The sequence below is a fragment of the Buteo buteo genome, chromosome 24 (genome assembly GCF_964188355.1).
Source record: "Buteo buteo chromosome 24, bButBut1.hap1.1, whole genome shotgun sequence".
Classification (NCBI taxonomy): domain Eukaryota; kingdom Metazoa; phylum Chordata; class Aves; order Accipitriformes; family Accipitridae; genus Buteo; species Buteo buteo.
In genome coordinates, this window is record NC_134194.1 from 21,004,646 (window position 1) to 21,018,637 (window position 13,992).

The following is a 13,992-nucleotide window of genomic DNA, read 5'->3' on the forward strand; positions in this document are numbered from 1 at the left end:
TGGCTAGGAGCCAGCCTCCCACCCTCCTTGCTCTGCATTCACAGCCTTTAGTGGCACCACAGACAATATCCACTGTTTTGGCCATGTGGCGACCACAGGCAAAAGAGCATTTCATTCAGTGACATTGTAGGGAAACAGAAGTGTGACAACGTCTTTGTCTTGGCAGCTGAACACCTTCAGGGTAGGGATGGAAACTACTTCCTCAGCCCAACAACTAGAAGATGTCTTTTCATGTTTTGAGGGTTCCCAGCCACAAGGAGGCCCAGCTTTACACCTGGACAATAAGCAAGGCAAGAATGGGAAACCTACACAAGTGAAGGAATCATAGCTTAACATTTCAGCTTATGTCAACTGTAGTAGGTGCACAAGAAGGATATCTAGTTGGGGAAAAGTCCACAGGAGGCTCACACAGGAGCTCACACCAAAGAGCAAGCCACAGTTCCTCAAAGTAATTCCTTTGCACAATAAAGAAGGGGAAATGCATGGAACCACAACTGTGGGGCTCATCTAACAACTAGGACAAACTGAACTTTTACACCATCTTTCCATCTTTTACACATTTCAAATTATACCACAGCAAACTTTTTCACCTGGCCTCTATTGGGACAGACAGAATTTTTCACTGTGCTCAAATATTACACAACAGGAAAGCTACCCCTGCAGATAGACACCATTGAAAGAAAAGTTGCACATGCAACTTCTCCTTACTGAGCGTGCAGATGACAACACAGTGCATGCAAAGAGTTTTCTCTGCTTATTGCACTGATGTGAGATGTAGGAAGTTGTGTTTTAGATTAGAAAATCCTGTTCTAAATCAAGTTAGTTAATCATTTTCAACTTCAAACAATTTTAGTAATACCTACAGAAGTAGCCAAGGTCATTCTGACCCTTTTTGTTCTTTCCAGATTGATGAGACGTCCCTCTTGGCAGGAAAACAAACCATTGACCAGGCACAGAGCGACTTAGTTGTCAAAGTGAGGAGGGAATACCTCCCCATATGACCACCAAAGACCACCCAAGAACCCTGCGCATGTGGAGAAGGCCTCTGATGTGTCGTGGTTATATAATCCCCTGCATCTGCATTAGATAGTCTGAATATGTAATAGGTAGAAGTAGTTTAATAAAGTATATGCAATAGTTACTGTATAAAAGCGACACACCTGATGAATCTGGCGTGCTTGGATTGTGGAAAGTCCACTGAGCACCAAGGCCCCAACAAAAAGCAATATATCTCCTGAGTGTGTGAGATCGGTGCATCACACAGCGTGTAACGAATCCGCTTTTAGGACAACAACACTACTTTGAGGAAATGTAAAATATTCTCAAGGGCATAAGCAACATGCAGCTCTGATAAAGACCCAGTTGTCAAAGTATCAGCTCAAAGACACCATCATCATACTTCAGCACATTGGGCAATTGGGAAGGTACATGACTCTGAAATCTGAACAGAAAGTGTACGTCTGTGCACAGTTACTGCCATTCCCGGGAAACATCATGCAACAGGAAAGCACGTTGACTGTGGTTAAAGTCAGTCTTTTAGTGTTTTAAGGATTACCAGCCAAAGTGAGGCCCAGCTTCAGACCTGGACAAAGAAAGAAGGCATTAATGGGTACTCTACAGGAGTGGAAGAATGGTAGCTTCACACTTCAGATTGTGTCAGCTGTAGTAGGTACACAGAAAAGGGAACCACCTGCTAACAAGTACACAGGAGGCTCACACAGCAGCTCACCATAGACCATAGCTGTATGCCCACTATTAGTTTCTTTGGATGATAAAAAAGGGGAAAGACTTGGAACCACAACTGTGGGCCTCATCTAACAACTAGGACAAACTTTTAAACCTACCCTTTAGCCATTTCACACTATATCACAGCAGTGTTCCAGCTGCCCTGTCTCTGTACAGGCAGAACGCCAACCTGCCAAAAGAGCATGCAACAGGAAAGCAACCTCTGCAGACAGCCAGCATTGAAAGAAACGTTGGGCACATGGTATCTCAGAATCCAAGCATTGCAACATGGACAAATGCAAAGAGATCTTTCTGCTCACCCCATAAAATTTGATCAAACATTAGAAATTCTAAAGGCCATGAGTGACACGGACCTCAGTTAATGACCCAATCATCAAAGTCTCAGCTCAAAGGCAACATCATCCTTCTTCAACACACGGGCAACTTGGAAGATACGTTACACTACCACACTGTTGCAAAGTTTACATCTATGCTTCATAACCACCAATCCCAGGAAACATCATGCAACAGGAAAGCACACTGATGAACCCACAACTTGACAACTGGAGTCCAAGCAAGGCAATATCCAAAAAATAAGATGCCTTCAGGCTCAGTTTCAGAACACCAACAATAAACCCTGGGAATCAACAAAACACATGCCATGTCTCCACCAGGACCTCCTCACACACAGCACCCTCTCGAGACTCTCCTCAAACCCTTCACAGGTTGCGTGGTTGTCCTTGACCGTCATCATTTGCAGATAGACTCCACCCAAAGAAAAGCTGCACAGACAACTTCTCCTTACCAGGGAGAATATTTGACTTCTCAGCATGTGCATGTGACAAGCAAGAGCATTTCTTCCAGTAGTATTTTAAGGGAACACTTCTATGAAAGTCTCTCTCTTTACAGCTGAAAGCATGAAAGGCACGTAGGGGACAGTCAGCCAAATGTAACACATGTGGTCTTCCACACATTCTCAGACACAAAGGACCACCTCCACATCATTACGACGAGCAAGTCAGGATGTTAAACACACACAGAAGGGAAGGGATGGCAACATACTCTTCTAGATTATGGCATAACTCAGGTGTTTAGTAGGTTACAAAACCAGGGCTGGCTCCTCCCAAAGCTCCCTTTAGGGCACTTGCCATAAGTATAGAATTAAGCTGTTAGTTAGAAACATCTCCACAACGTGCAAGCACACAGGAGGAACCTCCCAGGGCTCCCTATGCAGCTGGAACAACATGTCTGACTTGGGCCAAACTTACTTGGGAAGCCAAAACTCTCATTACATGATACTACAGATGGGCACCGAACAGGGAAAGGAGCAAACCAGATCTCTTGTGTCCTTCCACAGCCCCGCACAAACACCTCCAAGACTCTCGTCTCCAAGCCGTCACAACTTGCCTGGTGTTCGTTGACCCTCATAGCTTGCAAGCACTTGTCATCAAAGGGCCAGAACCCAGACCATTTGTCCTCAACATGCACCACTACCATGCCACGGACCTCACCGAGATTTCACTACGTCTCCGTACAGAGAAGGAAGATACATTGCCTGCTCACTAGCCTTCTGGAGAGAAACCTCGGTGTTCTAAGAGTAAAAGAGGAGCTGTCCTGCGGGAGAGGCTGGGTCAGTGAACAGCATGTAACACATCAGCGACGTGACAAAAGCAGCAAGCCCCGCTGAGAGGAAGCTCCAGCAGGCAACAGCAGCCTCCCGCTTCTCCTGCCTCCCGCAGCAACGGTCACGCTGAGCCGCCCTCCCACCATCACCTCCCGGGAGCACGAGGCGGCAGCGCCCCGCGCGTGGCTGAGCGAAGCTTTGCCTTCCCGCTACCTCCACCTCCCGAGGCAGGAGGCAGAAGACGGGGGGGAAAGGGCGGAGAAGCAGCGGAGGGAAGCGCCGCGCCGCGCCGCGCCGCGGAGAAGGGCTGGTGGGAGGAACTCACCGGGGGAGCGGCGGGGTCCGCGCGGCGGGCGCCGGCAGGGTCCTCCCCGAGCAGCGGCGCGGGCTCGTCGGGCGGCGGCCGGGCCGGGAGCGTGTCGCAGCAGCTGCCGGCCGACAAGCGGAGCTGGCTCTTGCGCGAGTCGGCGGTGAGCGACACCTCGTGCGAGTAGGAGTGCAGGAAGGCGCGGACGCCGTCGATGCCCACGAAGTGCGAGGCCGGGACGCCGCGCAAGGCGCCGCTGCCCGCCGCCAGCAGCTGCGAGCGGCGCCAGCGCCGCAGGCGCAGCGCCAGCAGCAGCAGCAGGAAGGCGAGGAAGAGGCAGGACACGGCCGCCACGGCCACCACCAGCCACCGCGTCAGGCTGCCGGCCGGCTCGCCCGGCGCCGCCGCCGCCGCGCTGCCCAGCTCCGACAGCAGCTCGGCCACGCTCTCGGCCAGCACCACCGTCAGCGTGGCCGTGGCCGACAGCGCCGGCCGCCCGTGGTCCTTCACCACCACCACCAGGCTCTGCCGCGCCGCGTCGCGGGCCAGCGGGAAGCGCGCCGTCCGCACCTCGCCGCTGTGCAGCCCCACGCGGAACAGCCCCGGCTCCGTCGCCTTGGCCAGCTCGTACGACAGCCACGCGTTCTGCCCCGCGTCCGCGTCCACCGCCACCACCTTGGCCACCAGCGCCCCGGGCTCCGCCGAGCGCGGCGCCAGCTCCACGCCCGCCCAGCCCGCGCCCGGCGCCGGCGCCGGCGGCGGGTACAGCACCTGCGGCGCGTTGTCGTTCTCGTCCACGATCACGAGCCGCACCGACACGTTGCTGCTCAGCGCCGGCGCGCCGCCGTCCTCCGCCCGCACCCACAGCCCCACCTCGCGCACCTCCTCGTAGTCGAAGGAGCGCAGCGCGTACAGCGCGCCCGTCTCCGCCTGCACCGACACGTAGGACGACAGCGGCGCGCCCCGCACCCGCCCCTCCGACAGCCGGTACCGCACGCGCGCGTTCTGCCCCCAGTCCGCGTCCGCCGCCCGCACCGTCAGCACCAGCGCGCCCGCCGCGTTGTTCTCGGGCAGCCGGGCGCTGTAGCGCGCCTCCGCGAACACCGGCGCGTTGTCGTTCACGTCCAGCACCCGCAGCGCCAGCACCGCGCTGCTCCACAGCGCCGGCGACCCGCCGTCCGCCGCCCGCACCGTCACGTTGTACTCCGCCACCTCCTCCCGGTCCAGGTCCCTCGCCGTCACCACGCGGTAGTAGTCCTCCAAGGACTTCTCCAGCCGGAACGGCAGGCGCTCGCCGATGCTGCACCGCACCTCGCCGTTCGCCCCCGAGTCCCGGTCCTGCACGTGCAGCAGGGCCACCACCGTCCCCGGCGGCGCGTCCTCCGAGATCGCGCTCAGCGCCGACGACACTGTCAGTTCGGGCGCGTTGTCGTTGACGTCTGTCACCGTGATCGCGACTTTGGCCGTGTCGGAAAGGCCCCCGCCGTCTTCTGCCTGCACCTCCAGTTCGTGCGAGTCGCCTTCCTCGAAGTCCAGGCTCCGCAACAGCGTGATCACTCCCGTCTCGGTGTCCAGCTGGAAAATCTCATTTGTGAGGTCGGTCACTTTCTTCAACGAATATTTCAGGCGCCCGTAGATGCCCTCGTCGGCGTCGGTGGCCGTGACGGTGACGAGGACGGAGCCCACGGGCACGTCCTCCGGCACACGCAGCGTGTACTCCGCCTGGCTGAACACGGGCGCGTTGTCGTTCGCGTCCAGCACCGCCACGCGGATCCGCGCCGTGCCCGTCCGCGCCGGCTCTCCGCCGTCGCTCGCCCTCAGCACCAGCTCGTGAAACGCCGCCTCCTCCCGGTCCAGCGCCTTCGCCAGCACCAGCTCGGGACGCTGCTCCCCGCCGGGACCCGCCTGCACGGCCAGCGAGAAGTGCTCGTCGCCGCTCAGCTCGTAGCTCTGCAGCGAATTCGCTCCCGAGTCCGGGTCGTGGGCCCTGGCCAGGGGAAACCGTGACCCAGGGGATGTCGTCTCGCTTATTCTCAGCTCCGTTTCCGCCTCTCGGAAGCTGGGCGCGTTGTCGTTAATGTCCGTGATTTCCACCTCGATGCCGTAAACCTGCATTTCCCCCTCCACTATCACCTCACAGCGCAGCACGCATTTCTCCACCAGCCGGCACAGCTGCTCTCTGTCTATCCGCTCCGCCGTCACCAAATGTCCCGTCTTCCCGTGCAGAGCGAAATACTGCGTCCTACCTCTGTCTAGGATGCGGACGCCGCGTTCGCGGAGCGCCGGCAGCTCCAGCCCCAGGTCCTTGGCCACGTCGCCCACGAACGAGCCCTTCGGCATCTCCTCGGGAACCGAGTAGCGCAGCTGCCCCCACGCCGCCTCCCACGCCGCCACCAGGACGCACCACAGCAGGGCTCGCTCCCGCCGGCCCCAGCGCCTCCCCGCCGCGCACATCGCCGCCGCGGCCCCGCCGGCCCCGCACCGCCGCCGCACGCTCTTCCCAGGTGCTTCCTGGTCAGGCTCCGCTTCCCGCTCGGGCTCCGCTTCTCTCAGGCTCCGGCCCCGGCTCGCCGCTCCCGGCCGCTGCCGCCGGCCCCTCCGCCTCGCTGCAGCACCGCTCCGCACCGCGGGGACGCTCGCAGAACCGCCCGGCCGCCGAGCCAGCCAGCGAGCGAGCGAGCCAGCCGGGCCGCAGCGGGCGGGGCTGCCGGCAGCGCTCCGGCCTTCCTCTCGCTCCTCCTCGGTCAACAGCGGCGCCCGCAGCCTCCTCCCGGCACTGCAGGCACCCAGCGCTGCCGAGCGCTGCCCGCCCTGCCTTGCCCGCGGGCAGCGGCCGGGGACGGCACCGTCGCCACGGGGACAGCGGGGCCCGTCCAGCGGTCATCTCCTGCGCTGCCTTTTCGCCAGCCCATCTCTCCTTCCACCCGCGAGGCGATCACGACCAGGAGGAAGGCAGAGGCCTCCCGCCCCCGCCGTGCTGTTCCAACCGCACGGGAAAAATCCCTTGCTAACGCCGAGACATGCCAAGTAAAATAACGCCTCTTCGTCTCACATGCACGTGATTACGAGCCTCATCCCATTAGTCCGAAGGCACAATCTCCAACACAAATTTGTGTAGCGCTCATGCCTGAATGACTGCTACAGGGAGAGCAAGAGGAAACAGGCTCTGAAACACAACCCGGGATATTCAGACACACACCCCGCCCCCCGCCGTGAACCAGAGTTAGGAACCCAAGCGGCAGGAACTTTGCTTCAAAGACCTCCGTTCCTAAGGAACAGGCTCGGAATTAACTACCCCACGACCATTGACTGAGATTAGGCATTTAAAGGCTGAAGCCTGGCCGAAGCAGGCACATGGAGCCATTTGGAAAGATAGAGGACTTTTAAGCTCGCAAGGAACCCCAATTCAATATGGAGAAGAAATAGCGAAACTTCTACAGGCAGTTCTTCAACCCGAGGAAGTTCCAATAACACATTGTAAAGCCCATCACAGTGGGAATAGTGAAATTATAAAGGGAAGTCGAAAAGCGGATCAAGTAGCAAAAGAAGCAGCTCTAAAACATTAAACAGTTGAAGGAGCCTTAATTCCAGCACCTCGTTTGGAACCATCACCTCCGCAATATACTGAGAGAGAAGATCAATTGCCAGAACAATTAGATTGTCCTAAGAATGATCAGGGATGGTGGGTGACACCTTTAAAGCAACTGCTACTTTCTGAAAAGATGATGGAAAGTCTACTTAAAGGATTGCATCGAGAAACACATTCAAGAGCAAATGCATTGGTATTGACTGCCAAAAAGAGAGCTTGTAGGACCAAAAATGGGAAATCTGACAGACATAATGGTTAAGAGACGTGCTATTTGTTGTGCTAATCACCCCCAAAATTACCAAGAGGTTTAAAGGAAAAGTTGTGAAACAGGGAACAACTCCTGGGGAATACTGGCAAAGAGATATTATGGAACTAGCACGGTGTAATTCATACAGAGATTTATGGTGATAGTAGATACCTTTTTTGGTTGGCCAGAGGCCTTTCCATGTCGTACCAGGAAGGCTAGAGAAATCATTAAGGCCTTACCAAAAGAAATTCTCCCTAGGTTTGATACTCCAGAAGGTCTGTCTTCTGATATAAGATCCCATTTCACTGTAGAAATCGTAGAGGGAATTTCTAGTTTTGGGGGTATTAAAGGTAATTTACATGCCCCTTGGAATCCACAGTCCAGTGGTAAAGTAATCTTGTAGGAATATAAGAGAGGCAATGGAGACAAGGTGCTTGAATAAAATCCCGCATGAGTTCGGATTCTCGCTGTCTGGATGGCTACAGAGTTTACTACAGAACCTAATCATTTTGGTTATTACAGTGATTTTTGTTTGTATATTGTTTGGATGTCTCAAGAGTTTCATCATGAGACAGGCATCTCAACCATATGCATTAGTTAATATTTAAAATAGGGAAATTATTAGTACACACGATGTAAGGTTTAGGAACTAACTATCAGACAATGGGGCTTCATGTGTATGTCAGAAAAGGTAAAGGATTGTGGTCTGGTCAATAAACCTTGAAGAACCACCTGTAACTGCCAAGACAGAGTAAGAAGTAGGTAAGAGGTAATTCCTACAGGGGGAGATCGCAACCACCGACTCGTTGACCACCTACTGAAATGAAACCACCTACTCAAAACAAAACCATGAAGGAAGAAGGCCGAGTCTGCGCACTAATTTTGATGACAGGCGAAGAAGAAAGAACCAATCGTTAAGGGAAATAATAGTGAATATGTATCACTTAATTAGATAAACGTGGGGAGTTTTGAGACAAAGGTGTGCTGTCTTGACACAGGCACCCGTTCATGTGCATCCATGAAATTAATTTAAAAATACCTCGACTCTGTGTGGTATTGGCTTGCACGCCGCGTAAACGAACCCCGTTTGTGGGACAACAATAAGGAACACGCTGGAAATTAACTACACCGCGACCATTGGCTGAGATTAGACATTAAAAGGCCCAAGAAGGTGGGGTCAATCAACTGGGAATCTAAGCCACTTGAGCCCATACCTTAACCTCTAACACGACTTTCTGTATTCGCCGTGCTTGAATGAGTGCTACAAGGAAAGCAAGAGAAAACAGGCTCTGAAATACAAAACGTGATAGTCGGACACACATCCCACACACACCCCGGAGAAGCAAGTATATCAGCCTCATGAACCCATGCTTCAGGAACTTTCCTTGAAACACTCTCCTTCATACCGCCCATTCTGTGGGTGGACGCGATTGCAGCCATATGACACCTTTGCGTTGCTCCCAGTTTTTCTTCTGCGCCTATTTTCCCGCTAGTCGGGAAACTCAAGTCCCGCCAGTATTTTAGAACGGGATGAGAGCAATGGAGTGCTTCAGTGACGACACTGAGCTAATGGCTACATCATTAAACTGCTGGAAGACCTACAGAGGCAGCTAATACCGAAACAGGAAAGTTAACGGACTTGAATGGGTGATTTCCCATTAGGCCACATAAATTAAGGGTCTGCATGCTTCACAGGCATTTACACCTAAACAATTAATTCGATAACGTGAAGGAATCGGCTAGGAAGGGGCGATGACGACCAGAAAGAAATGACACGCCTCCCGTGCTTTTGTTATTTCTACCGCAGGGAAAAACGTTTTTGTTATGGTGATACAAGGTAGATATAAAGTGCTCTTAATATTCCGTGCAGAGCATTACCAGTCTTGACCGTTAGTTCCAAAGCACAATCTGCACCACCAGTTGCACAGCAATAAGCAGCAGTCGTGCTTGCACGACTTTTCCCTCACCCTTTCCACAGATCAAAAGTGTGTCACACTGGAACGCCACCAGCCATAGCACAAGGCAGCAACGAAGTTCCCCCCTCACAAGGAGTCCTCCTCAGGGACGGCCCTTCGCTCTCGACTTCGTTGCTTTTCGGCTGCACACCGGAGGCCGCTCTCAATCAGCCTCCATTTCGCCCCACTTTGTTTTTTCGGGCTTGTTTTGTTTTGTTTTTACAGCCTTACACGGTACAGACCGTGCTTACATTTAGGACTTGCTGCTCCACTCGAGAGTAACTCAGCAGCAGGCAGCGATGCACATGCCCCCTCTGTTCGGGGCTCTATCACAAAACAGAAAACAACTAGCACATAGCACAGCCTTAGCGTTGGCCCTTTCATTCGTTCGCGGAAAGAGAGCGCGTCAGCAGGCGCCCAAGCGGCCGAAGGACGAGCAAGAGCCCGCTCCCCTCGGCGCGAGGTTAGGAAAGGCTCAGAGACAAGGACTGCGCGGGCTTACAGACCTGCGGGGCCTCGGCGTCCGCGGGCGGCTCTCCCGCGCCGGCGCTGCTGGTCGGGCTCCGCTTCCCGCAGGGCTCCGCGCCGAGAAGCTCCTCCGCGGCCAGGCTGGGCAGCGGCGGCGGCAGCCAAGCGCCCTCGGCGACGGCGCGGCCCGGCGCCACGCACAGGTTGTAGGAGTAGGGCAAGGTGCCCTCGCAGAAGTCGGCCGGGAAGGCGGCGCCGGCCACGGAGAAGCGCTGCGCGCCCAGGCAGCGCAGGACGGCGGGCGGCCCGGCCCGGCGCACCCGCGCCAGCACGGCCAGCGCCACGCTCAGCAGGAAGAGGGCGGAGAGGAGCGCCAGCGCCAGCACCAGGTAGAACTGCAGCTCCGCCGGCGAGTCGGCGCCCGCCGCCCGCTCGCTCAGCTCCGGCAGCGCCTCCTGCAAGCTCTCGGCCAGCACCACGTGCAGCGTGGCCGTGGCCGACAGCGCCGGCTGCCCGTGGTCCTTCACCACGGCCACCAGCCGCTGCTTCGCCGCGTCCCTCTCCGACACGGCCCGCGCCGTCCGCACCTCGCCGCTGTGCAGCCCCACGCGGAACAGCGCCGGCTCCGGCGCCTGCACCAGCTCGTACGACAGCCACGCGTTGCGCCCCGCGTCCGCGTCCACCGCCACCACCTTGGCCACCAGGTACCCGGCCTCGGCCGACCGCGGCACCACCTCGAACGGGGCCGCGCCCGGGGCCGCCCCCGCGCCCGCCCCCGCGCCCGCCGCCGGCCACAGCACCCGCGGCGCGTTGTCGTTGCGGTCCAGCACGAAGACGCGCACCGTCGCCGTCGAGCTCCGCGCCGGCGCCCCGCCGTCCTGCGCCCGCACCGCCACCGCGAACTCGCGGCACTGCTCGTAGTCGAAGGAGCGCTGCGCGTACACCGCGCCGCTCCGCGCCTCCACCGACACGTACGGCGCCGCGCCCGCCGCGCCCGCGCTGCCGCCCGCCAGCCAGTAGCTGACGCGCCCGTTGGCGCCCGCGTCCGCGTCCCGCGCGCGCACGCGCAGCACCGGCGCGCCCGCCGCGTTGTTCTCCGCCACGTAGGCGCTGTAGGCGGCCTCCTCGAACACCGGCGCGTTGTCGTTCACGTCCGACACCTCCAGCACCAGCGCCGCGCGGCTGGAGAGCGCCGGGCTGCCCCGGTCCCTGGCCACCACCGCCACCCGGTGCTCGGCCGCCTGCTCCCGGTCCAGCGCGCTCGCCGTCACCACCTTGTACGAGCCGCCCGACGACGCCACGATCGACAGCGGCGCCTCGCCCGACAGCTCGCACGACACCTGACCGTTCTCCCCGGAGTCCGGGTCGTTCACGTTCAGGAGAGCCACCACCGTGCCGGCCGGCGCGTCCTCGGGCACCGGGCTCGACACCGACAACATCGTGATTTCGGGCGCGTTGTCGTTCACGTCCAGCACCTCCACCTCCACCTTGCAATGTGCCGCAAGACCGCCCCCGTCCCTCGCCTCCACCAGCAGTGTGTAGCCTCGCGTTTCCTCGAAGTCCAGCGCCTCCTGCAGCGTGATCGTCCCGCTCTCCGCGTCCACCACGAACTTCTGAAGTACCTTGACTGGCGTTTCCCCGAAGCCGTAGGTGATGCGGGCGTTGGTGCCGGCGTCGGCGTCGGAGGCGGAGACGTTCAGCACCATCGAGCCCGGCGGCGCGTCCTCCCGCAGGCTGGCGCGGTAGCGGTCCTGCGCGAACACGGGTGGGTTGTCGTTGGCGTCGGTGACGTTGATGCAGAGCTGGGCGGTGCCGCTGCGGGGCGGCTCGCCGCCGTCCAGCGCCGTCAGCACCAGCCGCAGGCTCTGCTCGCTCTCCCGGTCCAGGGCGCGCCGCAGCACCAGCTCCGCGAACTTGCTGCCGTCCTGGCTCTCCTTCACCTCCACCGCGAAGTACCCGTTGGCCTCCAGCTCGTAGCTCTGCAGCGAGTTGCTGCCCACGTCTGCGTCTTCAGCAGCTCCCACTGCAAAGCGGGTGCCTGGAGGGGTAGATTCAATGATTTCGAAGTGGATGTTCTCCTTAAAAAACCGCGGGGCGTTGTCGTTGATGTCCAGGATGGCCACCTCGACGTGGAAAACGTTGAGCGGGTTCTGCACCAGCGCCTCGAAGCTGACGGAGCAGGACGCCGCCTCGCCGCACATCTCCTCCCGGTCCAGCCTCTCGCTCACGTAGAGGTTCCCGCTCTCCCCGCTCACGGTAAAGTATTTCAGCTGCCTTTTAGCGGCGGACGCCACCCGCAGCTGGCGTGCCGGCAGGTCGGCCGGGCTCAGCCCCAGGTCCCGCGCCAGCGGCCCCACCAGCGAGCCTCTGCCCAGCTCCTCGGGGATGGCGTAGCGGACCCGCTCCGGCGCCGCCCGGCAGCACAAGCCCAGCAGCAAAGCGGGCAGCAGCACTCGCCCGGCTGCTCGCCGGCCGCTCTGCCTCTGCCTCTGCCTCTGCCTGCCCGCCATTCTGGGCAGCGCTCGCCGCGCTCCTCCCTCCTGCCGCTGCCCTGCGTCCCTTCCAGCCACTCTCCGCAGCGAGCGCAGGGCCCGCCGGAGGCCAGCGATCTCGGCGCCGGCTCGGACGCCGCTGCTCCCCGCGCCGCGCCGCCTCTCGCCTCTGCTGCCCGTGCCGCTGCCGCTCTGGCCGGCGCCGTGCGAGCGAGCAGCCTGCGGGGGCAGGACGCTGCGGCGGCTCCGCCTGCGGCTGCGGCTGCGGCTCCGGCTGCGGCTCCAGCGCCGCTCCGCCTCGGCCAACAGCGGCACCCGGAGGCGCCGCGACGCCACCGCAGCCGGCTGATGGCCGCGCTCGCTCACGGCGGCCCGGGCTTTCCATCTGTACGCGTCAAGCTTGGCGGTCTCTCTTTTAACACAAAAGGACACTCAGAGGCACGGACGTTATGCTTGGCAGGAACGCTAGGCATTATAATACAACCGTCGTCTCCTACTCAAGAAGGATTTTGAGGCCGCAGTAGACTTTTAAAGTAGTGATACACTCTGTCATGTACCTTTACGTCTTCTGGCGTGAGTTGGTGTGAAAACGAAGAGGGAAATGTCTGCGACAGAGCAATAAAGAAGTTTTGCCGTGCATGTTTTCAGCCTTTCCTGATGTTTCATCTCCCTGCCCACGTGTGCCTCGGAAGCCCACGCAAAAAGGGTGAATTTCATTTTACTCTGAAATGCTCAGGATTGATTCTGATTTAGAACAACAGCTAACACTGATGGAGAGTTGTGAAGCCTAAAGGTAGTGGACCTGATCTCAGACCAATGTCACTGTACATGCCTGGCAGAGAAGAACAACATGCAGAACCGTGTCGGCTCTTTGCCCTGTGCACATCCTGACGCTGACTCCTCTTCCATCCAGAAAAACCTTCAGTGCTCTTGCTGGAAACGCCAAAGTCCGAGGCCTGCCATAGGGCTCGATTCTGCATTTTTCTCTCTCTGCGATTTTGGGAGCTTCTAGGCAAACATCCCACCATCTGGCCAGACCATGCAAGGACTGACTGATCAGCTGAAAGCTTGTCAACGATTTCTGGTGATTAATATACAAAACCAAAACCTCCATCTGACCTCATGGGGGTAGGTACTTCAGTGCTGTGATTTGCAGTTGCTCTGCCACAAGTTGCTGAGGCCTCAAGGTGTAAGCTAGGCAAGTTGCAGTGATTTAGAAGGGTTTGCTAGGCCTCTCTTGCCTGTACTGCATGGCATGCCTTTACTAGGCACCACGTGTTCCTTTAATGAGAACAACAAAACTCAGCAGCACTTAATTAAACCAAAGAAGCCAAAACAAGTACCTCTCACTAAGCAATTTGGGGGAGGTTATTTGCTACTGTGATACATCCAGGCCTGTGCAGGCTAGAAAATCACACAGAGGGACATGTAGCCTTGTAGTCCTCAGAGACCTAAGAACAAGCCACAGGTAGGTGGGATTGGCCAGCAGTACTCTACACCAGTCTTTAGCACCTTCCTGAGTAGCCAGCTTGCCAGAGGGGGATCAGAGGTGACTGCTGCTATGCAATAATGCTCATTGATCTTC

General features: G+C 57.8%; 2 protein-coding genes across 2 annotated transcripts; both read right to left on the bottom strand.

The window, feature by feature from the left end:
• Positions 1-3,206: 3,206 nt before the first annotated feature.
• On the bottom strand, positions 3,207-6,145 carry LOC142044236 (protocadherin gamma-A2-like). Its single transcript, XM_075056450.1, has one exon. The coding sequence runs from the start codon at positions 6,108-6,110 to the stop codon at positions 3,495-3,497; it is 2,616 nt and encodes an 871-aa protein (XP_074912551.1). The 5' UTR covers positions 6,111-6,145; the 3' UTR covers positions 3,207-3,494.
• A 1,939-nt stretch (positions 6,146-8,084) lies between these two features.
• On the bottom strand, positions 8,085-13,599 carry LOC142044159 (protocadherin gamma-B5-like). Its single transcript, XM_075056295.1, has one exon. The coding sequence runs from the start codon at positions 12,423-12,425 to the stop codon at positions 9,912-9,914; it is 2,514 nt and encodes an 837-aa protein (XP_074912396.1). The 5' UTR covers positions 12,426-13,599; the 3' UTR covers positions 8,085-9,911.
• Between the last annotated feature and the right edge of the window lie 393 nt (positions 13,600-13,992).

Coding starts and splice junctions, on each gene's coding strand:
- LOC142044236 (XM_075056450.1), bottom strand. CDS start 6,110: ATGTGCGCGGCGGGGAGGCGCTGGGGCCGGCGGGAGCGAGCCCTGCTG.
- LOC142044159 (XM_075056295.1), bottom strand. CDS start 12,425: ATGGCGGGCAGGCAGAGGCAGAGGCAGAGGCAGAGCGGCCGGCGAGCA.